General features: G+C 52.8%; 1 protein-coding gene across 1 annotated transcript; it reads right to left on the bottom strand.

Annotated features, from left to right (window-relative positions):
- Positions 1 to 3815: 3815 nt before the first annotated feature.
- Positions 3816 to 20508, bottom strand: LOC113478833 (L-gulonolactone oxidase-like). Its single transcript, XM_026846336.1, has 12 exons — positions 20419 to 20508; positions 20062 to 20163; positions 19296 to 19421; positions 18056 to 18150; positions 16483 to 16573; positions 15606 to 15791; positions 7644 to 7751; positions 7160 to 7236; positions 6144 to 6293; positions 5669 to 5833; positions 4275 to 4365; positions 3816 to 3944 (listed from the first exon to the last, which is right to left on the bottom strand). Exons 1-12 carry the CDS (start codon positions 20506 to 20508, stop codon positions 3816 to 3818), a joined length of 1410 nt encoding a protein of 469 aa, XP_026702137.1.
- Between the last annotated feature and the right edge of the window lie 7217 nt (positions 20509 to 27725).

The raw sequence follows: 27725 nt of genomic DNA, 5'->3' as shown, positions 1-27725 counted from the left end.
CATGAAGGTTTTGTCCTCGCTGTTAAATCCCTGCGGTGAGGCTGGTTGTCTGCTCGGGTGCAGAGGCAGCAGGGTTTTGCTACTCTAAACCCCACATCGTTATTAATTTGAGGGCAGGAGCAATGCAGTTGCCAATTAGGGATGCCAACTGGTAGTCAAGTTAGATGTTTGCGGGCAGACCCCCAAGTACTGGGCTTGGACCCACATCAGTGTCTTGAGCTGAGTCGGGTCAACACTAACGAGCAGCCGTGACGCATTAGTGACATTAACAATGCTTCTGGGCACCGCTGGAGGTGACTCCTGCGGCAAAAGCAATGCCAGAGGCGGCCCCACAGTGTACGTGAGAGCCTCCTGATGCCATTTCGCAAGGAAATCCCTTCACGTTACCACACATAGGCTCACCAGATCTTTTGGCTGCACGGGATGATCTTCAAGGTCTTTTCCAACCTTGATGACTCTGTGATTCTGTGACTTTTTTTGGGACGTTGTCCTCTGCCCCCAAACACCGGCTGTGACTGTGGAGAGGTCCCCAAGGAACAAGAGGGTGCACAACTTCCCTTCAGGTCCCGGCACTGCCTTCTCATGCCCGCCTGCACTTTTTCAAACATTCCGACTCTTTCTTTAGCCCCTTGCTAAGGATGATTTGCATCCTCTCGTGGGCTTGTAACCCCACATGACCCGGCAGCACGTGTTGGTAAAGTGGTGACTGTCCCACTGCGATCCAGACCGAGACACCCAGGGAGACAAGGGCCAGTGGCGTGGTTTGGGAAAGGCAAATGCAGTGCTCTGCACTGCTGTGTTGGACGTGACCCATCGCCGGGACGCTTTCCTGCTTAGGCTCGGCTAACTGGCGCAGCCGTCCACTTTCAGAATTAATTAATCAAATAATTAAGGTGTCTTGCTGAAGCAAACATGAGTGACTTCTGTATTCTGGGTTTTTAACTTTTTCGTTTTCTGAGTATGCCACCTACTGATGGGAAAGGATGGCAGTAATGAATTAATCAGCTTATTATTTTAGGATGCTAAAGGGGACATGAAGGAATGTCCTCCAAAGATAGACAAATAACAATTAATTCATTCCAGAAAAAAAAAAATCCATTGTTTACAAGAATTAACAGAATAAAACAGGCAGGTAGGTTTCTGTATGTGAGCATGATTTACTTTGGACTTCAGAAATCTCTCTGGGTTGGTGACCAAGTAATCCTTCTGCCCTGTGGATTTCTTCCCAGCCTTCCAACAAGCAAATTGTAAATTGGACTCTTCTGAGTCTGTATTGGGGTTATTCTGTAAAAATCAAAAGAATCCCAGGATCATCTGGGTTGGAAAAGCCCTCGCAGCTCCTTCAGCCCCACCATGACCCTCCCCCTGAGCGTTCCCAACTCCCCCAGATCCCTCAGCGCTGGCTCAGCCCGACTCTTCAACCCCTCCAGGGATCCCGGGGACTCCCCCCTGCCCTGGGCAGCCCATTCCAACGCCCAACAGCCCCTTCTGCACAGAAATCCTTCCTCAGAGCCAGCCTGACCCTGCCCTGGGCAGCTTGAGGCCTGGGGGCACCCCAACACCCTGGTCAGAGGCACTGACACCCCAATACCACTCCTGGGGGAGCATCAACCCCACGGTCCAGGGTGATGCCCATCACGAGGAGTCAAGGTCAGAGCAGCCTTGGGGTGAAGGGTCACTGCTGACGGGTGTGGGACTCCTCATGGCATGCGGAGAGAAGGTGCTTGGAGATTGCACAGGACTTTTACTTACGCAGCGTCGTAAAATGTCGGTTTAATTTTCCAAGAGTTCAGAGTTTCTCAGATTCAATCGGACTAAAGTTTTTTCTAAGAAAAACAAGTCTAACAATTTGCAACAGAGGTGCTGACTTACACCTTATCGTTGGGAAAATAACTTGTTTTTCTGCTACTGTCAATAAATGTAGTGTTAATTAATTAATTAGCCTAAAATCAGAAAGCATGATATTTAGACAAACTAGTCACTCAAATATCAACTATGTAGGAAGAAGCATCATTACCACAAGTCTATTACGAAAGAAAATGAAAGTTATGCAAGTTTGTGCAAGCTCTTAGCTTCAGATTTGTAGAGCGGATGGAAACTCCTCTTGCACAGCAGAAGTGAAACCGCATCAGAAATCTGAGGCTGTGTAAAACCCTCCTCCTGGGAAGGTGGCCAGCTCACTCATCTGAAGCTTCACCTGCTTCCTCGTCACCCTTCTTAACTACCCTTTCAAAAAACAACTGACCTTGCTCTGTAGCTTGCCTTCAGGTTGAGTTTTCAAAATCTTGCCTGAAGTTGAGAGCTAGAAACAGAAATTTCATCGCTTACACCCCACCTGGCTCCAAGGGCTGGAGACCAGGTAAAACCTCAGCAAACAGGCAGCTTCTAGGGGAAACCACCAGGCCTGTCACATGGAAGAGTCACCATGACTAATTTTTTTCTCCAAGATGATGCACTTTTTCCAGCATTTCCATTGTCTCATCTCTGATGCTCCTGGGGACCAGCAACGACACTCGGGAGTTCGCTGAGACTTTCCTTCCACATTCCTCAACCTGTTTGCTTGGACAGGTCGGAACACCAGGGCTGTCAGCTGACCTTGGACATGACTCCAGCATCTTGCCTTGAGTGACCTGAGCTCAAGGAGATGGATGAGCTGTGCCATGACCACCCCAGTGCCAGCTGATGGCTCTAGAAGTCAAAACACATGAATGGGTTGTCATCGCCCATCGAGAGATGCTGCAGAGACATCATTGCTGGTGTCCCTCATCCTCTGTCTTGTACACCAGCAACCCCGGCCGTGCCACCAGACACCCAGGCCACGGTGTTTGTGAAGCTGCGGGGAGAGGACACACGGGCAAACCATGGCAGGAGTGAGTTGGAGAGGGTCAAACCAAGCAGTGTCACAAATTTTGGGGTGTCACTCTCCCACAAAATCTTGCACTCGCTTTCTGCATGACCCCACAGGGCAGGGAAGCTGCGTGGCCGGGGTGGTTGTCTCTCTAAAAGCATTGTTGACTCGCTGTCCAGCTGTCCTGGCCATCCTGAGGAATCCTGCTGCTCCTCTCGAGAAGCCCATGTCCCCTTCCCCATCTCTTAGCGATGCAAGCAGGGCTCAGGCCAGCGCCGTTCAGGTCGGTCTAGCAGGGATGGTTTTTAGGACAGGAGGGACAGGACTATGGACATCATCCTGCTGGATCCTGAGGAGCCTCTGCTGCAGCTTTGGGCAGCGTGAGGCCGCTGTGGTCCTGCCTGGGAGAAGACACAAGCCATCTGCCCATGTGTGGCTTCCGACAGGAGCCGGGTTGGGGTGGACCTGGCAGGCAGCCTCTTCCTCCCCAAATCTGCCTGCAAGGGGAGATGGCCTAAGCTTAAGGACCAGCCCCAGGCTGTGCCAAGCTCTGGTCTCCATGCCCGGCCCTGACCCCCGCCGTAGGGCTCTACAGGGACACCAAAGCCCCTTCCCTGGTCCCCAGGGCTGGCCACTTCCACCTCACACACGCCCAGGCTGAAAGCACAGACTCAGATTAGGCCTGCTCAAAGGACTTTATTAAGATGCTGTCTTGGACAGGAGACATTGTGGGAACAGAGGTATGGTCCCTCCCAATCTGCTGGTTTTCAGGAGAGATTTCCAAGCACCGCAGAGCCTCGTTAGCATCAAGATCAGAGCACGCCCCTGCCCGTGGGGTCAGCCCTTGATGCTGAGGGCAGAGCTGAGGGGTACAGCACCTTGGGACCACAGAGGACCGTGAGCTTTGGGGTGTCCCAAGAATTGGAGGTGATGACTGATTTTTCCTCCACCTCCTGCATTTCCCCCATCAGTAAAACACCTTTTCCAGGTAGGCATTCAGGAAGATCCCCATGGGGTCCAGCTTCTCCCGGACAGAGCAGAATTTGGGGAAGGCTGGGTACATCTTCTCAAAGTCCTTGCGGGTGCAGCTGTGGGCCTGCAAAAGAGAGTGTCTGGGGGGGGGCTGCCCATCACTGGGGCGCGTGCTTCTGACCCTGGTTCCCCACCACCACATGCTGTGGGAACCCCCTGCAGAAATGGTGAGACCACCGTCCCCTTACCTATGTGCACAGGGTGGGTGGGTAGCAAGCAGGGGAACAACAGCTCCTTGAAGCACCCAACACCCTCTGGGACCAGTTTGATGTGGGGGCCCTTCTCTGACCCCCCACTCAGCTGAAACCCCCCCCTCCCATGAGGAGCCATGATGGAAAAGGGGAAGGGACCCCCATCTGTAGATCCTCTTCTCCCAGAGCGGGGCTGTCGGTACCTTTGCCCAGTGTGGTCTCCCACCATGTTTCTTCATGATGCCCTCGTAGGTCAGCCAGTAGTTGAGGTGGGGGACGTTCTTCCCGTAGGGCCTGGAGGGGTGTCAGGCAAGGAGGACATTAGCAGAGGCTGTGGGGGGATTCGCACACCCAGGAAACCTCCCCAGGAAACCCCCACTTGGGGAGAACAACCCCAGGGACCCATCACGGGTTCTCTGACCAGCACCAGGTGATGGAAACCCTCTGGGAACCAGCATGGCACCAGCACTTGGCCACTTGGACCCTCATGTAGGACAGCATCCTCAGGAAACAGGGGTGGGTGGCCCTCAGGTGCTCCAAGGTCACCCCATTCCTTCTGGCTTGATGCCTGCAAATGTCTGAGTGGGGTGATGAGAAGAACTGGGGGAATTAATGCCTCAAACGTTCATTGCCACGGGAAGTCTCAAGGGCAAACTGTGGCCTTTGTGGTTGGCCTAAGGAATGAATTATCTGCCCAGGGGAGCGCAGAGTGTATCGAAGGGTGCACGGCTCCGCTCCCTTTTGCCAAATTCCCTAGATAAGCCTCAAAGTGGGGGAGACGTAGACTGAGTAAAACCATTTGTTTGGGTTAAGGCCTACACTTTAATTTGTGACTGTAGCCTTGGAGAAGAGCTCAGAGATGGATCAGAGAGAAAAATCACCCAGCACCAGACGGAGCCAATGGCTGGATAACTGCCCGGGAAACAAAAACTGAGGAGAGAGTAAAGGTGGGGGGGAGATCGTGACACCAACACAACTGACCAAAGGGTTAACGCACCCCATTGCCCCCAGACACACACAGAACCCACACTCCACCTTCTCCCCATCTCTCATGCAAATGAGTCCATGGAATACCTGCCTCTCCTCGTCTAGTATGCAAATCACCCAATAAGATGAATTTTAAAAGGCGACAGAAAACGTTGCTGGGTGTGCATCCCCCACCCAAGATTACGGGACCTGAGACAACACTGGCACCTGGGGTGGGGATCCCGATTCTCTGACTCTTTCTCCCTCTTCCTTTTCTTTCCTTTCTTTTCTTTCTTACAGATTTATCCCGAAGACACCACATCGCTTACTGCCCTGTTACAAGTTTAAGTTGGTTCTACCACAAGTAAAACATTTTAACTGGTTGCTTGGTGTCATTTCACCTTAATTTAACCCCAGGGGACCACGACACCTTTACAGCTCCCTGGGCTCCCAGTCCAGGTCACAAGAGGGCAAAGCTTCAGGAGCTCATTCAATCCAGCTCTCCAGTGCCAGCCAAGAGCTGGTGCTGGTGTGTTTGAGCCTGCGTTTGGTGCTGCCGGTGTCTGGGCACTAGCACGCTGATCCAGGGAGGAAGAGGAGGAGAGGGGGGAGGAATGTGGCCACAGCTCACCTGTACATGATGATGTTCACGTAGCAGCTGTCTCGCTGGAAGCAGGGACTCAGCCAGATCTCGTCCCCCTGAGCGAAGCGCACCTCCACGGGGTAGTGAGCCACCATCTTGGGGTTGTTCTCCAAGGTGGCCTTCAGCTCCAACAGAGCTTCCTTCGTCTTCTCACTGCCCAGAAGAAGCCCCCAGCCCCAGTTAATGCCAGAAACCTCTCAGTGGGTTTGAACCCCCACAGCTCCAGCCCTGGCCCCAGGACATGGTGTGACATGGATTTGGCACCCCAGGGCAGGGATGCAGAAGGGTCCCCTTGCTAAACTTGCAGGAAGGAATGGTTCCTCCTAGCCGGGTCCCTTTCTCCCTGGATTTGCCCCTGCTCCAAGCAGCCTAGGCTGGGGCAGAGCACAGGCGGGGGATGGCACTCTTTTTGGGTGCTGAGCCCGTCTGGGGATGGACAGGGGGGGTCTGCAGAACCATTTACATGGGAATGGCCCAGTCTTGCACGTGCTGCTTGAAGCGACACTCGTAGTTGAAGATCTTGTAGCTGATGTCAATGTTCTCCACCCGGGAGCTGAAGAGGAGCCAGAAGAAGAAGCGGTTGATCCAACACACCAAGCTGGGCACGAAGGTGCTGCAGGGAAGAGAGCAGGAGGTGAGATCTGACCCCAGAGCTGCCGCCCAAGGATTTGCCAAGGGCAGGCTCTGAGCTGTGATGCCACAAGCCACAGCCTGGGGATGCTGGGCAAGGGGATGTCCTCTGAAGGGCTGGAAGCAAAGCTGCAATCCTCCACGGGTGCTGGAGCCCATAGGGTCCTGCAGCCCTGCCAGATTGCCTATGCTCACCCCACCTGACCTTGGACCTCGCACCCTTACCCAAAGCTCCTTCCTCCTCCTCTTGCTGCAGGCTAGAAAAGGGGTTCTTGGTCATCACCTTCCCTCCCCCTCGAGACCTCAGTGCTTCCCAGGACCAAGAGCTACTCAGGACAGGGTGGAGTGGCCGGGTGGACCCCTTGGCAGAGTCCTAAGTGGCCACAATCCCTCTTCTTCCTCATCATGGTGCCGAGCCCGCGTCCCCTGTGCCACCAGAGTCGCTCCCCAGCCAAGCCTCCACAACCCGCCTGGATCTCCTGTCTCCATCCCAGCGCCCAGGACATGCTCACAGGCAAACACCATCCTCCCAAAAGCTCCTTTGCTGCTGCAAACCCACGTTGCTTCGACATGCTGCTCCATCCTTGTGCACACGAGAGGGCAGTGCAGCCCCAAACATCCATCCCAGTCCAAACCCGCTCCTCCTGCACAGGAGCTTGCCTGGAGGAGAACAGGCACCTCCTTCTTCCTCAGGAATGGGGGTGCTGTGGGTGACAGTCCTCCCTTGCCCTCCTCCCTGGGACTCCCAGCAAAGCAGCACAGGTTTCAATGTAGAGGTGCAGAGAACAGATGTGGATGAGGCCACCCAACCCCACTTGTCCCCTGCCACCACCCAGAGCATGCTCCTACCTGATCCAGAGCAGAAACTCCAGCAAATAGTAGCCAACGGCATAATCCCACAGCCAGCTGGAGGAAGAAGAGGGGAACTGCAAAGCCAAGCAGAGGAAGATGATGGTTATCAGGGACTAGCCCGATGTGCAGCTTTCCTGCCAGCAGGCACAAGGGTGGGAGCACATGCCTGGACCAGGACTAGGGAATTTGGGAGAAGGACACCCCAGGACTCCCCAGATCTCTCTCCCACGATGAAACAGGGCCAAATCCAGTCCCAGGAAGAGACCAGGCTTTGTCATGCAGGTGCTGACAGCTTGGAGAGCTGCATCCGTGTCCCAAGACCCCCAGACCCGCATGGGTAGAGTCCAGCTCAGTCCCAAAATGCCGTTTCCCTGGTCAGCCCCCCCATTGCAAGCCCATCCTAAAATGCTGGCTCTGGGAGGGCACCCAGTTTTGTGCACAGGCCCTTCTCCCTTCCCGCATGGAGCCCGGTGGGACCTGCCTTGTTGGTGGGATCCTGGTAGATGACGCTGACATTCTCGCTGTGAGGGAACCACAGGAATCGGAAGTATTGGGATCTCTTCAAGTGGTCCTCGAGGTGATCAAGGACCTGCAACAATGAGAGAAATGGGGACTGGTCAGTGACTGTCCACCACCGTGGAGCAGGGATCCTGGGAACAGGGCTTGGAGGCACCTCGGAGGGCTCCTAGGAAGGCTGGGGAAGGTCCAAGGAGTCTGCCTGCAGAGTCTTGGCAAGTCTTGGATTGGAGGGGGGGGTCAATACAGCCCAGCCAAGCACCAAGGGGGCTAATAGAGACCATAGACTCAACATCTGGGGAAGGGAACAGAGCATGAGCGTCATCTCCTCTGCCTTGCTGTGGCAGCGCCCCCCATCCTGCAGATGCTTCTGGGGCTGCACCTGGCACACACCTGAGCTCGGACCCAGCAATCACACCGCTGCGGCCCCCAAACTGCTACATCTGCATTCCCAGACCTGAGGCAGCGCAGCCAGGGCCAGAGAGGACCCCTCCAGCTGTCAGCCATACAGTGGGATATGTCGGGGGGCTTCCAAAATCCACCTCCCAGCCCAGGGTCGGAGATGCCCTCCCCGGGTTTCACACCTTGGCAGCACATCCCTTCGCTGCTCTGGAGTCCCGGGGCAATGAGGGATGGAGGCGGGATACAACAGGGGATGGAGCCAGGATGCTACACCGCCCTGTCCCAGAGACATCCTCAAATGCTGAATTGCCAAATTATTCATGAAGACACAAAAAAAGAGCTTGAAGAAAGGCAGCCCCCTCTGCGGATGAGCTGCCTGCCGGCACGGGGAGTTGGAGAGGGCAGGGAACAGGCAGGACCATATAGATGATGGGGCTCGAGGCCAGACTCAGCCTGTTCCTGGAGCCACCGGGGGCTTGTCCCACAGCTACTTGGAGGACATCCCGCTGCCTGACACAGCAGCACCCGCAGAGATGAGAAGACCCTTCAAGCCTCATCCCTTCTCCCTGCCTGTGTGTGTAAGGGTAGAGGGACCCTGCGCTGACCCCCTGTTTTGGCCAGGCCAGCACCTCTCCCTCTTGCAAACAGCCTCTCCAAGCGCCCCCCGCGTCCTCCTGCAGAGATCTCCCCCAGCTTTGCAGAAAGACTTAAAAACCCAGCAGCTTTGCTTCAAGGAGTTTGCTTGACCCCAGGAGAAGGTGCAGTGACCCATGGATATAACCCCAGGAATGTCATGGCAACATCAGTTCTGAAGCTGCTCCTTTCTGCCTGGGTCATTGGAGTTATTTGTCTTAATGAGCAATTAATCACCAGGCCGGGCTGCTTTAGCACCGAGCATTTCGCGGTGACCCTGCCGTGAGGGGAGGGTCTTTGTGGGGTTGCACTGCTCTAATGCCGCATTCCCGTTCAAGCAGGGAGGATGGGAAGACAAATAGCGCATTCCTGTAATCGGCGAGAATTAGTGCAGATGCCATTGTCTTCATCTTCACATCTGCCGCTCCCCAAAAGCCACAAAATCTAAGACATTCCCAAGACAGCCTGTTTTCTGGCCAGAGAAGTTCTTACGGTGGAAAGAGTTAACATAATTGTGCAAGTAGAAGCGGGGCAAAAGCCACAACCCCGCATTTCCCCCCAGTTTTGTTTAGGAATAAGTGCACGAGTAGCTGAAACAAGCAGGGAAAAGAAGGATGCAGCTTTCCCAAGGTGATCCTGCCAACGTCTGTTTGTCTTCCAGCCGTGGCGTTTGAGCGCAGAAGCAAATTGCTAGCGGGGTGACCTTTCCAATGTGCGCTTTTGATTCCTGCGATATCGGTCTGAAGAAAATAAGCCCACGACTTTGTAGGATAATTGCAGCGCCGCGGGCGAGAGCTGAAGGCAGCGAGTGAGCCGGCTTCGGCAGTCCTTGGGGACATCGTCTGCTGGCTGAGTGCCCGAGTTGGAGGCAGAGGTCGGGCGGTGGAAATCTTGTCGCCCGTAACGTGGCCAACGCACGCAACGGAGATAACCCTGGGGCATGCAGAGTCCCAGGGGATTTTGCTCGTCTTTGCTTCCCTCACAGGAGCCCAGAACAAATCCCTTTGCTTCAAAAAATCTGGGACAAAAGTAGCCGCTTGCTTTCTTGCTTGCCAACACCCTCGAGAGCTCGCTGAGGTGAGGGTCAGGCACCCCGCCTGCTGCAGTGCGGGTTTGGGTGCTCCGGATGGTCTCTGGGGAAAGAACAAGGATGGGACAAGTGGCAGATGTGGCCAAGGTGCTGTAAATGATGGAGCACAAGAAGTCACCAGCACACATCCCATAGGTCCATCAGAGCAGTGAAGGGGAGGGAGCATGGAGAGCCTGAACTTTGGAGAGGAGATGGATGTTTAGCCTCCCCTTTTGCCTGCGTGCTGCCTGTGCCCACCGGGATCCCACCGCATCAGGGGACCCTGTCTGAGCACCAGTTGGAAGAGCCACTTCCGTGCACCGAGGCCAAACCCAACGTTTCTGGCTAGGAGGGCTGAGGTCAGGCCCAGCAGTGGTGAGAGGGTTTAGGCACTGCGTGGTCCTAGAGGAGCTGGGCTTGAGGGGTCCGTCCCAGGTGCCTGAGACATCCCCCAAAGGGTTAGGATTTGGGTTAGGGTTAGGAAGTGGTAGGCTCAGACCTTCTTCACCACCAGGTCACTGAGCTGGGCAAGTCTGCAGCTGGTTAAAAGCTTACGTGGGTTCAGAAGCTGATCAGAGACCTTCTTGGAAGAGAAACTCATTGCATTGTTTCATATATTCAAACCACCTGCAGCTCAGGGAGTCCCAAAGCTGCAAAGATCAGAGGGGAAAAAGTATCATCCCTGAGTGTGACCCATCCTCATCAGCCTCCTGGCAGGTGTGGGGCAAGGGGAGGCCGACTGCATTCCTGCCACCTTCCAGGGATGCTCTGCAGGTCTCTCTGGTGACCTCAGGGGTGCAATGAACCCTTCTCAGTCTTGTGCCTTTTTCCCGGTCATCAGCAGCAGCGAGAGCAGCTGAGTTTATCCCAGTGATAAAGATAATCACGAGGCCAGAAAAGCAAGCATGCAGATCTTACATAACCACAAATTCAAGGCTGGCTCCTCTGACACATTTATTATTTGCAGTGTCTTAGATAACTCAGACTTAAATATTTCACGCAACCTGCTCCCTTGCCATTATTCTCTTCCGCTTCAATGGGCCACTTGACATGAAAGCCAGAGATCTGGAAGCAGGCGAGAAGCAGCAATGACCGAGAATTGATAAAGGCATTAATATTTACCCAGTGCATTCTCATTTTATCCTCCTAACAGCCCTGAGGGACGGGGAAAGATGGGTTGAGCTGTGCAGGGGGCATAGCCCGGGCAGATGATGCTGAGCAGGGTAAAGCTCAGCCTGGGTTACCTGCCCTGCTCAGGATAGCAGCGTTATCCAGCACGTGAGCTTAAGTTTCCTAGCTAAAAGGTGGATTAGGAGGTGTAAAACACCCCTCAGCCTGGCAAGAAGGTGCCAGAGGAGGCAGTGAAGGTCCAAGCAGTCTGGCAGGGTGGGTGAGGACCAAGCCGTAAGGAGCTGCCAGGCTCCCACCACACTTAAACATAGTCAAATGCGTTTAGAGAGGGGAACTCCTTGCTGCAGGACAACAGGGAAGTCACAGCTCAGGGAGCAAACAGGCAATTCACAGGCAAAAACGTCCTCCCGAACCATGAAACACGCACTCATCACCTCTGCAACTGGAAACACCGGTAATGAACTCACAGCAGGCTGCGAGGGCACCCTGGAGAAATATCTTGGTGGGTTTCCCTTATTCCTCTGTCTTCCCTCCCCACGCCCCAGGAAAAATAAGACCCTGAAGTGTTCCAGCTGTGGTGCGGCCGCTCTTGGAGGGGTGGCAGCAGGCAGGGAGAGACACTGATGGACTCGGGAAACGCACAGGGAGCTCTGTGTGCCCCTCCCCGGCCAGCCCCGCTCTCCGTGGCACAGCTCTGGATCAGGGCTCAGGAAGAAGATGCTGCAACAGCGTGTTACATTTACATTCCTGGTGGTGTTCAAGTCACCCCGACGGGGCACTGAATAATTCAGCCCTGAAAAAATTAAGGACAGCGCTTCTCGGAGCTTTACTGGTGCTGTGGCTCTGATCAATCCTGTCACAAATTTTGCTGCTTTTGTCCAAGGACTATTTATTTTTCATGAGTCCAACAATTTAATGAAGGCTTGTGCTGTCCTTAGCCAGGGCTGGAACTGGACTTGTGAGACTGAATGAGGCAATGGATGAGGATGCTGCCAAGGCTGGCCCAGTAGCGACAACCGACCTCACGTTGAAGCAGATCCAAGCTCCTGGAGAGGTTCCTTTCCACCACTACTTCTTCCTCCTGGTGGACTTCATGCCTCAGTTTCCCCATCCAGAAATCAAACTCCTTCCAGTGAATGCTGTGAGTCCACCCAGCATGTCAAAGGCCACCGGGTCTTTCAACTTGCAGGTGGCCCCTTCTCTGTAGGCTTTAGCCTGTGCAGCCCCCAGCAATGAGCCGGTGCCAGAGACCTGGGATGAGCTGGATGATTGCTCAGCTCAGGGTCACATCCTGACACGGCAGCTGTGCCAGGCTGTCCGAGTCGTGGAGGGGCTGAGCATCAGCTGGCACAGCTCGCTCCCTCCAGCTTCCCAGCACTGTGAGGGTGGGAGGGCTCCAAGGAAATGCATCCAGTGGTTAAAATGAGTTTATATAATGGCAGAGACATGGAAAGCAGGTTTTGATGTGTTCCCAGGAGAAAGAATTCCTTCAAACCGCTCTGTAGAAATGCCCACCGGGCCTTCAGAAGGCTTTCTGAGGGAACCAGATCACATCCACCATTGGCCACAGAGCCACGTGGAGACCTCGTAAAGCCCAGGAGATGCCCCCAGAAAGGGCGTTTCATGCCTCTTTCGACGTAAATCAGCCTGGCTCAGCCTGGCTCCTGCTGGGGATGGAAAGCTCAGCGGGAGGAAACCACTCTCCAGCGCTGGGCATCTCTGTACCAACATGCCAGGACGCTGTCCCCAGTGCCTCGTCCGCATCCTGAACAAGGACCTAAACTTCTGCTCTCCACGGCTAAGTGCCTGTTCACAGGCTATATGCAAGATGCTGCCTTCAGGAGCGACACGGCCGTGAAGAGGAGACGAGGAGAGGAGGGATGGTGGGACGGCAGAACTTGAGGAGGAGGAGACAGCATGTGAAACATTCAGAGCCATGCCAGATCCTGAGAGAGCAGGTCAGCAACCCTCCTCGGAAAGCCACCTTCCTTGGGGAGGCCCAGATGGGCCAGTTACCCGCACCATACACTTTAGCCTGCTTAGTTTGGACCTTTGGTAAGACAAAGTCCAGTAGTAACACAACAATTGGTTTAAAGGGTGTTTTCTATCACACACCCCAAATGCAACTCTGGGGTTGGATCTTGATATGGGATTTGTTCAGCCTGGACCTTGAAACGTGTCACCCATCGCACTTCTCACCCCCAACACAGTTTGTCCCAAGTTCAGCCCAAAAAAAGAATCAAACCCAACTTCACATTGGGAGATGGAGAACCCCATCCCCCAAAATACCGAGGACTCACACACACGAAAGGACCAAGTTATTACCAAGAGCACAAGATGCTCAAGGACTATTTTAAGTGGCCCATCTGTTGCTGGGAAAAGGAAGGCTCTTGTTAGCTGAGTAGCAGGAGACAACGAGATGGGAGACGGCACGTCCTCAGAGAGCACAGGGCCCGTGGGAGCAGCCATGCCCTCCGGGATGCTGCCCCACTCCTCCGGGACCCAGCTAGGCCCTGCCTGCCTCCAGGGATGCTGGCTCAACGCAGGCACAGTCTTCTCCCTGCTCTTGCTTAGTCCAGGCAGCTCATCAGACCAGCCCACGATTTCCAGCAAGAGCAATTTTCTCCAGCTGGAACATTAAATCTGCATTAGGCTTAGTCATGCGTGCCTGGAGTTACCAGATCTCCACTGACCTGCTGGCGCCTGTGAACGCCAGGTTAAACGGAGCAGAGGCGTTGGCTGATCCGTCTCGCGGTGATGTTTCCCGCGGACAGAAGCAAGTGCCGAGGGCGGCAGCACTGACGCCCACAGGCTCCTTCTGACTTGATTGAGCTGGAGCCTCCATCCTGGGCCCAGGGAAGATGAAGCTGATGACTAATGGGCAAACCTCCATCCCTGCTCCTGGGGGACCACTGGCACTGCACAGCCCGCAGCAGCTCTTCCCCTGGCTTATCCCTGCCTGCAGCGAGGCTCCGGCATCGCTCACCAGACAGGGGAAGAGTTTAAAACCCACAGGGTTGTATGCAACGGATAGACCACAGCTGGAGGAGAGGCTCTGATTTCTGTCACCTCCAGGCAGGGGACAATTGATGCTGAGATGTGAGGATGCTGCTGCAGAGGGGCGAGGATGTGGGGACATTGACAGGGGGCTTGTTGTCCAGCTTTTTCCCTAAAGAAGACCCTGGTTTTCCTTCCAGCAAGCAAGCACCTTGCCAGCCCCAAACCTGATTCGAAGGTGAAACTAAGAAAAGCAGATGAAGCTTTTTCACCCTCTTCTCACTTGGTCCTTAGTCCCACTGGTGGCACGTGGCTCCCATCAGCCACCTTGAGCCCAGCCAGGAGGTCTCTCGCGCACAGGAGCCCTTCGCTCTCTGGGATCTCGGGTGTGCAGCGTACCCCATGCCAGCGCAGCCTCTCCGAGCTGGGGATCGTGCTCAGGAGCAGGCAGCAGGCTGTGATCCCATCTCCCCACAGCACCGTGTTCCCGTCTCCCCTTCCAGGACCCAGAGGATATCTCTGAAGGACACAGCCACGTCGCAGCTCAGGGTGACTCTCTGCAGCCCAAGGTGAGCACAGAAAGCCTTTGGCGGGTTCCTGAGGACACTGGAAGCCACCAGCCTCCTCCTGCAGCCCTGAGCCACCCGGGGGCTGCACAGAGGTTGGTCCGGGGCAGTAAAATGAGCTGTTTGAATCTCAGGCTGGATAAATGCAAAAAATCTGCATCAGTCTGGGCTAGTTTTAAAAGAGGATTTTGGGAAGAGCTCAGGGGTGAGCATGGCAGTGATGAAGGATGGGAGGTTTCACATCGCCTTCACACCCCTGAGCTGCCCTAGGCCAGATGCAAAGCTGGGAATGGACGCACCTTCTCCCAGAGATGGTGCCTTGCACTTCTCCAAACCCACCAGGAATAAGAAATAAAGGAAACAACTTTCATCTCCGTGTCTTTGCCCACAGCTCTCCCTCTCTGCCCAGCTCCCCCAGGCCTGATGCAGAGGGGTGGCAGCAGAGGGTCCCAGTGTGAGGTCCAGAGGTCCCACCTGATTTTTTTGGTGAGGACTGAAGAACTCCTCACTGTAGGCTCACAGCAGCTTGGGCTTCCTCACCCAGCCACCTCCCAGATTCTGTGGCCAGCAAAGCTGCCAGAGCACACTAGGCCCTCACCTCTGCTCCATGCAGCACCCCTGGGAAGGAAGCAAATGTCTTCCCACAGCACAAAGGGACTCAGTACCTCTCCTCCCCAACCCACTACCTGCACCTCTCTGGTCCCAGAAGATGCTGCTCCCACCCATGGAAGTTCAAGTGGCATTTTGTGATGAAACATGGCTTTTCCTTCCTCTCCTTTATCACTCTGGAGATGTTTCAATGAATCATAGAATGGTCTGGGTGGGAAATGACCTCGAAGATCATCGAATTCCAACCCCCTGCCCCGGGCAGGGCCACCTTCCACTAGCCCAGGTTGCACAAAGCCCCATCCAACCTTGGCCCTGAACCCTTCCAGGGATGCTGCATGTATTCAGCGTAAAGGACACCGTGAAGCATGTCATGAAGCTGCCCAAGGAACGCAACCTACACACACCTGTGGGGTGTTTCCACTAGAGCTTAACCACTTCCCAGTCTCCCTCCGACCATGTCACCTCACTGAGAATTTTCCTTATCCCCAAGGAGGCTTTGGAAGCATTGCCCACGTCATACCTCGGTGAGGGTGGAGGGGAAGGCCACCTCGTGCAGGTGGAACTGGGGCACGCACTGGAAGGTGAGGGTGAGCACGATGCCCAGGCAGCCGAGGTGCAGGCGGGCAGCCTGGAAGATGTCTGCATTGATGGACTCGGAGCACTCCAGGATCTCCCCCGAGGCTGTCAGCAGTGTGAGTGCTATGACCTGTCACGAAGGAAGCAAAGCGTCAGTGAGCTTCCAGTGCGTCCCATCTCCATGCCAAGACCTTGCATCCACCCCAGAACTTAGGGTTGGGGGATAAGGGAGACCCCCCCCACCAGGATGCTTTCTACCAGGGTGTTTTCTGCTGAGCTTGGCTCCGCCAGGCCCCCTCCTGCCACCTTTGATGTAACCACTCAAAAGCATCCTTCTCTCTCTGCACGATGCTAGGAAAAGCCACCAAAGTAAAACTCTCCCAAATTACTACACTTCTCCATAGCCACCGGTGGAAACACCATACAGGATTTGAGTTAGGAGTGGAGGGTTTTCCTAAGTGTCTCGTTAAAAATAGCCCTGGGCCCTGCAGAGATTTGGTTTGGGGGCTCCAATACAAGCAGAACTGCTTTCCCTTTCCTCCAGACCTTGATCATCGCATTGTTAGACCATAAAGCACAGGGACAGGAGTTTTGAGCTGGGTCGTGTTTTGGCTGGCAGATGAGGAGTTCCCACTGTGCGTGGGGCACTTGGGGGTCCCCCACTGCAGCTCCACCCCAGGGGCACAGAACCCCTCCTGTTTGCTCCTTCCTTACCCCAGGGCTGGGCACAGCAGACCCAGACTGGGGGATGGGACATCTCCCCCTGAAACCCTGAGGATGTTGATGTCTGCGCATGGACACGCTCCCGACTCCGGTCTCACCTGGGTGGGGAGGATCCCGTGGTTGATCCCAGTGTTGTGTGTCCCCGTCCCAATCACACCAGCCGCTGCCACCTCCGAAACAGCTCCTAAACTGGGGGCAGATGAAGGGGTTGAGTGAGGACCTCAGTGCGTGGGACACGGAGTGAGACGCAGCCCACTGTGCCAGGCGTTACACCGCGTGCAGACCCTGCACAGAGACCCCCAGGATGTGCCCCCCTGCCCCAACGAGCAGGGTTTTCCACCCCTCAGGGTACCCTGCCGCAAGGGGTGGGTTTGCTGGCCACGTGTCCATGGGACATTTCCACCCAGACGCTGCTATAGTCCATGGGAAGAGGCAGCTGGTGAGCGCAGGTCACCGTGGTCAACTCAGCTGTGTCCTTGTCCCATGTCTCAAGTCCCCACCTCTCCCTGTCAGCCTGGAGGGATGCTCTGGGGTGGAGATATCCCTCCCATATGAAGTCAGAGCAAGGGGTGAGGAACTTGGGTTTACCCCAGAAACGGCCCTGTGGAGCAGGGCTGGAAGCAGCATCCACAAGCGTAAGGGCTGCAGACCAAGGTCCATCCCTCCAACCGTGGCCAAGGCGGGCGCGTGGGGGGGTAGAAGGATAAAGCAAAGAACGTGCTGTTCCTGCCGTTTCCCCCAGCTATTCCTCCAGCTCCCAACAGCGGGGGAGCAGGGACCTCCTGAACCAGACGTGGTTTCTAGGACCTTTGCGAGCCTCGATGGACTCTCCTCCATGAAGGAGTCCTGCTCACCCCACCCGCACCGTTGGCCATCTGCTCAGGCGGGGCTTATTTCTCTGAACCCTCACCCTGGCCCTGGCCATTGACAGAGGAGCACAGATATTGAGCTAGACCCTAATTAAAGAGCGATTTCTTCCCCGAGGTCTGCAAATGAAGAAGATGGAGTGTTAGAAATGCTCTCCGTGGCTATTTCCTTTCCAAATCCCTGTCTGAATACGGTGCTCTCCAAGTCCTCCAAGACACCCGCTGCCAGGGAGAACCACGTGTGTTGGAGGCAGAGAGATCAGCTGGGATCAGCTTGAAACATCCTACCCTCTGCCCCCAGATTGCCCTGAACCCCCAGACCACCACCTCCTCTTCTGGGGACAGCAGCCATCCCAAAGCAATGCAGAGCAAAGACTCTCCCATGACTTCTAAGCTATTCCAAATAGCTAATTGTTGTTGGCAATCAGAAACCCGTTTCTAGCCTAATTTTGTCTACCATTGGCCTCCTTTGCCCGGAGCTGCCTGCTGTCAGCCTCTGCCCCATGCAAGGCATCCCTAGGAGGGGTGTTCTCATCTTTTGAGGGCCAGGGAGTGCAGAGTTTTCCTTTGTGGCACGGGAAGGACCAGCCTGGTGGGTGCAGCGAGAAAACAGGGCTGGTGTGGGGATAAAGGCTCCCCTTGTCCAGCCTCCTGCTCTAAGGCAGGATCCGCCACCAAGGAGGGGGTTGACCTGCGGTCTGCAGGACTCTGGTGGAAGACCAGATCCTGAAGTAAAAGCTCTTCAAATATCCCTGGATTTCCTGGGAGGATGCCCAGGGATGGCCCCCACACGTATCCCACTCACTTGGCCAGGGCCAGCCCGTGCTTGCTCAGCTCGACATTCAGATCCGAGAGGAAAATCCCACCTTCCACAGTCACTTGCTGCTTCTCCTTGTCCACCTGAAAAGGACAGGAAGGGAGAGGGGAAGGTCACTCAGCTCAGAGGAGAAACACCCTGTGGAAAACACCTCTGCTCTGCCCAGGGCGCTGATGTCTACATTCGAGCCCCGTTCCACGAGGGACGTGCTCCACCCTGAGCTCCCACCTCTCTGAGACCCTCACCCAGCCCAAACCTCGTCCAGCCCAGTGCTGCCACTGGTTCATGCCCTTGGTCCAGACCCCGCTCCCCTCCGCTCTCCCCAGTCTCCAGGGTGTGTGACCTCTCCCATAACTTCTCCCAGGTGTTGGTCAACGCAAGGGAGAAGACAACCCCTCGGCAAAGATCCTCCCTCTGCCCTCCTGCCTGGCTCCTGGTGGAAGGAGAGTTTATTCACGCACGCACACACACGACAGGCATGCACCCACATACGTGTGCACGCACACGTGCATGGAGACGATCCTCTCGCTGGTTACTCCCAGCCGGCCGTGCAGCCCCAGTAAGAGCCCAGTATCTCCCTACATGCCAGCGATCTGGATGCAAAGCAGAGGGCAGGAAAACCTCCCCCTCTCAGCAGCTCTTGTTTCCCCAGTGTTGTCCAGGATCCGACCCATGGGCAGCCAGGAAGAGCTGTTTCCTCCCCAGTGTCATCACATGGATCAATCCCCCACGGGGACATTTCCCACTTGGCACAAACCACGGGGCACCAACATCCAGCCGGGCCTTTGCCGAGGCTGCTGTGCCTAAGGCACCTTTGCAAGCTCGCCTCAAGCTCGCCGTGAAGGGTGATGCTGCCAGGTACCTGCTCCCCACCCAGCAGACCGTGCCGTGATGAGGACAACGTGCCGAGGTTAAACCCTTGCTGCATGCACGCCAGGAAAATGTCGCTTCTTTGCATTTTTACAATTGCTCCATATGCTTCCAACGCACAGGGGATGATGCTTTTACACTGGGAAAAATGTGCATCCCGCAGCCTTGCCCCAGGATTTCGGGGTCTGGTTTAGGAAAACTCCTGGCTGTGAGGAGAGGAAAACCTGTCCACCCTTTCACCTCCCACCCTGGGTATGGCAGTGTGGGCGCAATGCCTCCCAGCCCTCGGCGGCCACATGAATAGATGTGCCACCGTGTTTCAGGGTCACCCACGTCACCTCCCAGAAGCCCATCTCACCTTGAGGACCCTGTTCATCTTCCCCATCTGGATCATGAAGTCATCGGTGCAGGCGATGTCCGAAGGAGAGTGACCGCCCCCCACCACCTTCACCCTCTTGTCCCGCTTCCTGGCCATATCCAGGATCTGCAGAGAAAAACAGGCAGCCCTGAGCATCCAACATCTCCCTCAAAGCCCTGTGCTAAGGGCGGTGCCAGAGGCACTGAGACAGCCCAAGCCGAAATCTCACCCATGGTTGACATCCATTTACCTGGATAACTCATCATCTGGGGTTAACACCACCGCTGGAGCCCAGACACCTCCTAGGACAGCCCTTAGGATCATCCCTGGGGTTGGACCTTTAGAGGTTCCTTCCAACCCAAACCATTCTATGATTCTGTGAACCCAAAAGAGGCGACGCCCACCTCAGACACCCTAGGGTGACAGAGGCATCACTGGGGTGACAAAAGTGACCCAGGACTCCCACCCCTCAGCACGGCGCCTGGGGCAGGCAGGGGACCCCAGAAGGATGCCGCATGCTGGTGCCCAAGGAACAGAGTCCAACTGGAGCCGGGTATGAGGGTTTTCTGCGTCTTTCGGGCGTTAGACACATCTGCTGGAGAACATCTGTGGTTGGGTAGGATGGGCCATCTCCTGGGGCTAAGGGAAGGACTCACTGTCACCATCTGTGACTTTTCTGACTGAACGTGGTGGAGCATCACAGCCCTTCCTGGCCTTTCCTCCTCATCATTTCTAACGGGTTGTCTCCTAGAAGTACCCTCCTTACCTCCCGGATCTCTTCCACCGAGGAGGGCTGGAAGTACAGCTCTGGAGAGGAGCCATAGGTCTTGGCCCAGTTCTGGAACTTGATTCCTCCTTGGCTGTGAACCTGGACCAAAAGCAAGAGCTAAAGCAGAAGCAAGCATCTCCCCTTCTTTTCCACACAGCTCATCCTTCGTCCACCAAGACCACTGTGCCAGAGCCAGTTTTCCAAAAGGATTAATTATTTATGGACACAGAGGTTCATCTCAGCCCCTTGAGTCTGTAGAGCAGAGATGTCTCCAGGGGAGTGTGGGACAGGACTTAAAAGAAGCAGACAGGACGGTGCGCCCTGCTTCGCTGTTGTTGTTAGAAGGGGATGTACTGGAACTTGTGGGCCAGAAGCCTTGGGCAGCCTGATAAGGGGAGTAAAGAAGCGACGATGTGGGGGAGAGTCACTGCCCCTGTGAGTCATGCGGCGCCAGAGAAGAAGAAAATATAAAGTCTCTGAAAAACAACTTAGTGTCTGCAAAAACAACTTAGTCGTAAACAGTCCTGTTGTTAAAGCTTTAATTAACTACCAATCAACGAGCATTGATAAAGAATGTTGTCATATAGTAACCAATCAATGTAAGACGTGTGCCTTCTGATTTCTTCTAACTTTCTATATAAATGAATGATTTCTGCAATAAACTCTCTGACTCTGCTTGCATCAAGCTGTGTCCCGTCTCTCAATAGCGGCAAATTGGTGACCCCGACGTGATCCGACCGAGCGACGTGACCGAGCGACCTGATCTGAGAGGCCGACGTGCTCCGAGCGACGCGCGTCGGGCGACGAGACCCGACCGATCGCCGCGATCACTGGGCCGAGAAACCGCCTGCCTGCGCGGCTTGCTGCGAGTCCCACGGGAAGGAAGCAGGAGCTGGCCAGCAATAAATCCCTCTGGGTAGAGAGGTGAGCTGTGGGAAAGGAAACATGGGGAATCAAGCGTCTTCCCCAGAAAGAGACGTATACGAGCTTATGAAAGCTCTTCTTAAAAAGCACGGGAAAGTTATTTCTGGGCATGATCTTAAAACTGTGCTTAAATGGGTGCAGACGAAGATGCCCGATGTAACCGCCTCTAGTATCTTTACGCGGGAACTTTGGGACGATGTGGGGGTGAAGCTGTGGGACTCTGCCACATCGGGGAACGTAGAAGCACAGAGTATGCTTCCGTGGTGGAGGATCATTTTTGAATTCGTAAATGCTCAAGAAAAGAGTGACGGAGGCGATGTAAAAGTGAAAGGGAATTCCCCCACGGTCCCGTCTCTGCCTTCTGAAAATCAAAGCTGCCAAGGTCCTCCAGAGGCCAGTGCCGTAAATTATCCTCCCAAGGATGACTCCTTTGATCCGGAGCTAACAGATCTCGGGAAGGAGCCAGATTTATATCCCCCTAAGTCACGCGATGAGCGGGCTAAGATAAAACGTCAAGCTTTAAAGGAGGGGAATCTCAAGATTGCTAACATGATAGTTGCTCCTGTAATATATCAGGGCCGAGGGGTACAATGGGAAGCTTTGTCTTTCTCGTTAATTAAGGAGCTGCGCCGTACCGTTACTGAGCATGGGCTTTTCTCTCCTTATTTCGCGAGCCTGTTATCCTCTATTTTTGACACTTATGTTATGACTCCTCATGACTTAAAGTCTCTAGCGCACTTGCTGTTAACCCCGACTCAGTTTTCACTGTGGGAGTCGCACTGGAGAAGAGCGCTCCAGGCACTTCTTCTCACATACGCGGGTCATGAAAACCAGGCTGTGGCTGCTTTAACTATAGAACATCTTACAGGCACGGGTCAGCACACTGCTCCGGTAGCTCAGGTATGGGATATCCCCCGAAAGGTTTTGGAAGCGGTCCGAGAAGAAGCAAAAAAAGCTTTTTTAAAAGTCCCTGATACACAAAAGCCGCAGAAAGCTTTTACAAATATTACTCAAGAACCTCGAGAGCCTTATATGCAATTTATTGATAGATTGAAACAGGCTCTGGAGTGTCAGATAGATAATGCGGAAGCACGGGAGATTTTATTGTTAGAATTGGCTGTAGAAAATGCTAATGCGGATTGCAAGAAACTCTTGAAATCCCTCCCTAATCAGAATCCTACATTGGTTGAAATGGTGGAAGCTTGTAACAAAATTGGCACTATGGATCAGAAATACGAGGCCATGGCTGCTGCCTTTGCAGACATGCGTGGTCCGTCAGGCACGGGGAATTGTTCCGGCGGTGGTAAACCAGGGCATTTGAAAAAGAACTGCCTGGCTCTGAATGCGGGGGCTAGGCGTCAAACCCCTGGAATCTGCCCTAGATGCCGAAAAGGGCGTCATTATGCTAATCAGTGTTGGTCTAAGTATGATTTCCAGGGAAACTGCTCGCGGAGCGCGGGGCGGCGACGCGTGCAGATACAAGTTCCGCAGCCGACATTCCAACCCCCCCGGAGAGACGCGACAACGTCACAAGCCTGCGTCCAGCAACAGCTGGGAGTGCCAGATTGGACCTGGCAACCGCTCACACAGTAACGTTACTTGATCGCTCAGTTCACTTGCTGTCAACAAATGTGTCAGGACCCTTACCCTCTAATACACGGGCGCTGTTGTTAGGAAAATCATCTACCACATTACCAGGGCTTTTTGTGCTACCAGGTGTCGTTGACTCTGATAGTACGGATGAAATTAAAATTATGGCATGGACTCCGTTTCCTCCCTGCACGGTACCCAAAGGTAGTCGTATAGCGCAGTTAATATTGATTCCAGCAGGGGCGGACTCCCTCATTCCTAATCCCTCTCCTAAAAGGCAAGGAGGATTTGGGTCTACGGGAAAGCCACAAATCCTATGGGTGCAACCTATTTCTCAGAAACAACTCGTATGCCAATGTACTCTTACCTGCAGGGGACAGCAAGTAGTACTAAGTGGAATTATTGATACTGGAGCGGATGGCACAATAATATCTCAGGCCAAGTGGCCTCCACAATGGCCTCTGACTAAGGTGTCCCACACATTGTATGGAATTGGAGGAACTCGTAACAGCCGTCGAAGTGCAGAATTAATCCAAATTCAATGTCCAGAGGGGCATGTAGCCTCTGTTAAACCTTTCGTGTTACCTGTTCGTTTGATTCTGTGGGGACGTGATGTGCTGTCTCAGTGGGGAATGTCCATTCAAACTCATTTTTAGAAGGGGTCATTGAAGCGCGCGACACCCTTAAATTAACATGGAAAACTCCTATCTGGGTAGATCAGTGGCCCCTACCACTGGAAAAGCTTCACGCCCTCCGAGAATTAGTTATGGCACAGTTAACCAAAGGGCATATTGTGCCTTCTACTAGTCCTTGGAACTCACCTATTTTTGTGATTAAAAAACAAACCGGCAAGTGGCGCTTGCTCCACGACCTCAGAAAAATTAATGACGCTATGGAAGACATGGGAGCCCTCCAACCAGGACTCCCGTCCCCCACTATGATCCCTCAGAATTGGTATTTGACTGTCATTGATCTTAAAGATTGCTTTTTTAATATCCCACTACACTCTGATGATGCTCCTGAATTCGCTTTTTCAGTTCCAAGCGTCAACACGCAAGCCCCGTTGCAGAGACACCAGTGGGTTGTGCTGCCACAAGGAATGAAGGATCGTCCTACAATCTGTCAGTGGTGTGTAGCTGAGGCACTTAGTCCTGTTAGGACTGCGATGCCTGGTGTCTTGCTGTATCATTATATGGACGACATCTTAGTGGCCGCACAACATCACGAGGTCATGGAGGAAGCTGTAGCCCTTGTCACGACTGCTGCTAATTCAGCAGGTCTCTGTATCGCGCCGGAAAAAATTCAGAAAATACCACCATTTAATACTTAGGTTGGCGCATCAGGATTCAAACTGTAATTCCTCAACCTTTACAGACACAGACAAACATTAGACATCTGCATGATGTACAGAAACTGTCGGGAACAATTAATTGGGTTCATCCACTGTTAGGTATTTCTAACGCAGACTTAAATCCTTTATTTGAGCTGCTCGAAGGAGATACTGACTTACTTTCTCCTCGCAGTCTGGACTCTGAGGCTGTTAACTCTTTGCAAAAGGTTGCCGCAGTGATCACAAGCAGGCAAGCTCATCGATGGGCCCCTGAACTACCATTCCATCTAATTATTTTGAACCCTGTTCGACAACCTCACGCACTGATTTTTCAATGGGATTCTCAGAAGCCAGATCCGCTATTAATTATTGAATGGATTTTCTTACCGAATCCATCTACAAAAACAATTCTGACACAGCATGAGATGTTTGCTTCTCTGATAATTAAAGCCAGACAACGTTTACTAACATTATCAGGGAAAGACTTTGTTTATATCTGCTTACCTGTGACAAACATGTATTTACAGTGGCTTTATCAGCAATCAGACACTTTTAGTTGGGCATTAGCAGACTACATGGCTCAACTTACATCCCATCCACCTCCGCATAAGCTGCTCAACGCCAACATTCATTTGATATCCAGGCTGAAAAAGAGTGACCGACCGCTACAAGTGCTTACTGTATTTACGGACGGGTCTGGAAAATCACACAAATGGGTCATCCTGTGGTGGGACGACCAGCATGAATGATGGGACTCGGATATAGAGACTGTTCCTGGTTCTCCCCAAAGAGTGGAACTGACTGCAGTTGTTCGAGTTTTTCGAAGGTATTCCACACCACTTAACCTTATTACTGACTCAGCTTACATTACAGGAATTGTTGAGCGAGCTGAAGCGTCTGTATTTTGTAATATCTCACATTCTGATTTGTTTTATTGCAAGAGCTTATTTTTCTTTTAGATTCTCGTCCTCATCCTTGTTTTGTTATGCATGTCCGATCACATACCTCTTTACCTGGTTTTATTGCAGAAGGGAACCGACGAGCAGATATGCTAACGCTCCCAGTACAAGTATTGCCAGATCGCACAGCACAAGCTAAACTCAGCCGTTCCCTTTTTTTCACCAGAATGCTGGAGGTCTCAAACGACAGTTTGGCCTTACCTCTCAACAAGCATCTAAGTACTATCACCGTGTGTCCTGACTGCCAACGGCATTTCTTTTCCATCAATAGCAGGAGGAGTTAATCCTAGAGTTCTACAGAGCTTACAGCTATGGCAAACGGATGTTACGCATTATCCAGAATGTGGTAATCTAAAATATATTCATTCTTCTATTGGTACCTTTTCCGGTGCTTTATTTTCTTCTTGTCATAGAAGAAGATGTTCGTAAACATTTGGCGTGATGTCCGTAAACATTTGACGCGTGCCTTTGCCACTTTGAGCATACCCTCTCGGATAAAAACAGACAATGGTCCTGCAATTTCAACTGCAACAAAAGCCTTCCTCGACTCCTGGGGTGTAACTCACATTACTGGCATCCCTCGTTCCCCTACGGGTCAATCTCTGATTGAACGTTCTCATCAGTCTTTAAAGCGTTTATTACAACAGCAAAAGGGGTGAGCAGGGATTGCCACTCCTGAGGAACGGCTACAGGAAGCTTTGTATGTTTTTAACTTTTTGAATTGTTCCCTGTTAGATAATGATCCTCCGATAGTTCAACATTTCAACGCGAATGCCTCGTTCGAGACACAAGTCAAGGCTCCAGTGTTGGTTCGTGACCCAGTAACAGGTAAAATAATGGGACCATATCCCCTTGTCACGTGGGGAAGAGGTTATGCTTGCGTTTCCACAGAAAAAGGCCCCAGGTGGATTCCAGCAAGGAACGTGCGTCCTTTCCGTGAATCCCTACCTCGAGCACTTGACGAGCCCAGCGAGGACTCTGCTCAACCTGCAGATCACCCTCCCGAACAGCACCTCCCTGCTCCTTTTGAGGCTGCAGAAGATATTCACCAAACTTCATAAACTGAGGACTGTTACATGAGCTAAGACAAAGGAGTACCTGTAATAGGTATTGTCTGTACTCAGTGTGGGGATTGCAAACCTTGGGTTTTATGTGTATGTTGTGGCTGTCCTAGGAAATCAAAGAAAAGTGATTAGCATGGAAGAAAAAAAGGGGGAAAAAAGAAATCTTTAAAGTAGTTTCTGCTTTTTTAACGTTAATGACAATAGTGCCAGGCTATTCATTTCCCCTCCCGCGCTTCCTAAGGTCAACGTTTGGGTCACGCTAGCAAATGTAACTGGGCAAGACACTTTGCGCCTTGCTACCGCTTCACCTAATAACCCTTTCTCTACCTGTCTCGTAGGCCTGCCGTTAGAGAGGTGGCCAATACCTGAAAGTATAAAGCACATCTTTCCAGCTCTGTCGCAAAATTTGACAAATAAGTGGGATGTATGGGTCTCTCTTCTCCCACGTGCTACTCTGGAATCACAAGAGATTGAACTTCTTGGATCGATAAAAACGGTTTTTTGTGTTAAGTTTAACTATACAGGAAAAGGTCAATCTAAGGTATGGGATGTTTCTCCTGTCCATCCCATCTTTAAAAATACCAGCGCTTGGTGCAATCATACATCAACAAATCTCTCTAAGTCTAGCAATACTCCACTTCTGTTACCATTGGGGGTATTCTTTATTTGTGGCGATAGAGCACGGCCCATTATCCCTTCTCATACAAAAGGAGGCCCATGCAGTCTTGGTCGTCTCTCTGTTTTGTCTCCTAATACATCTATGATTTTGCGGCATCGTTTATCCCACAGAGCGAAGCGCGGCATCCCTGCATATACTCCTGATTGTGATGACAATGCAGAATTTTGGTCCTTGGGTAAATGCTTTGCTGCTTCTTTTCTACTACCAGGAGCCGCTGCTGGAAAAGCATTAGCAACGTTAGACAAGCTTGGCTTGCTAAACAAACAAATGCCACTAGCAAAGCTTTGTCTGGTCTTTTGTTAGGTGTAAACAGTATCCGCCATGCTACATTACAAAATAGAGCTGCTATAGATTTTTTACTTTTAGCACAAGGCCATGGCTGTGAGGATTTTGAAGACATGTGTTGCATGAGTCTCTCTGACCGCTCGGAATCGATTCATGCCAGTATCCAACAGCTTAAAAAAGGGGTCTCGAAACTCCAACAAGATGATAGCTGGGATTGGTTAGATGAGCTTTTTGGAGGATGGGGGTTATCAGGATGGCTTAGAAGCTTAGCAAAAACTATCGTTTATGCTTTAACTGTTTTTATTCTCTTATTACTTTTTTCTGCCTTGCTTGTTGCAATGTTTGTAACGATTGATGGAACGCTCTATGGAAAAGATTCTTTTTGTGCAACAGGAAGGGGGAGATGTGGGACAGGACTTGAAAAAAAGCAGACAGGACAGCGCGCCCTGCTTCGCTGTTGTTGTTAGAAGGGGATGTACTGGAACTTGTGGGCCAGAAGCCTTGGGCAGCCTGATAAGGGGAGTAAAGAAGCGACGATGTGGGGGAGAGTCACTGCCCCTGTGAGTCATGCGGCGCCAGAGAAGAAGAAAATATAAAGTCTCTGAAAAACAACTTAGTGTCTGCAAAAACAACTTAGTCGTAAACAGTCCTGTTGTTAAAGCTTTAATTAACTACCAATCAACGAGCATTGATAAAGAATGTTGTTGTATAGTAACCAATCAATGTAAGACGTGTGCCTTCTGATTTCTTCTAACTTTCTATATAAATGAATGATTTCTGCAATAAACTCTCTGACTCTGCTTGCATCAAGCTGTGTCCCGTCTCTCAAT

The sequence above is a fragment of the Athene cunicularia genome (genome assembly GCF_003259725.1).
Source record: "Athene cunicularia isolate RWA chromosome 3 unlocalized genomic scaffold, athCun1 chr3_part1, whole genome shotgun sequence".
NCBI classification, from domain to species: Eukaryota; Metazoa; Chordata; class Aves; order Strigiformes; family Strigidae; genus Athene; species Athene cunicularia.
The sequence above is the reverse complement of the archived record's forward strand: the minus strand, read 5'-3'. Positions and strand labels throughout refer to the sequence as shown.

Coding starts and splice junctions, on each gene's coding strand:
- LOC113478833 (XM_026846336.1), bottom strand. CDS start 20,508: ATGACTCACAGGGGCAGTGACTCTCCCCCACATCGTCGCTTCTTTACT. Junction 20,164..20,418: donor CTTCTGGCCCACAAGTTCCA/GTACATCCCCTT, acceptor CTTTTGGTCCAG/GTTCACAGCCAAGGAGGAAT. Junction 16,574..18,055: donor CACGGGCTGGCCCTGGCCAA/GTGAGTGGGATA, acceptor ATCTGCCCCCAG/TTTAGGAGCTGTTTCGGAGG.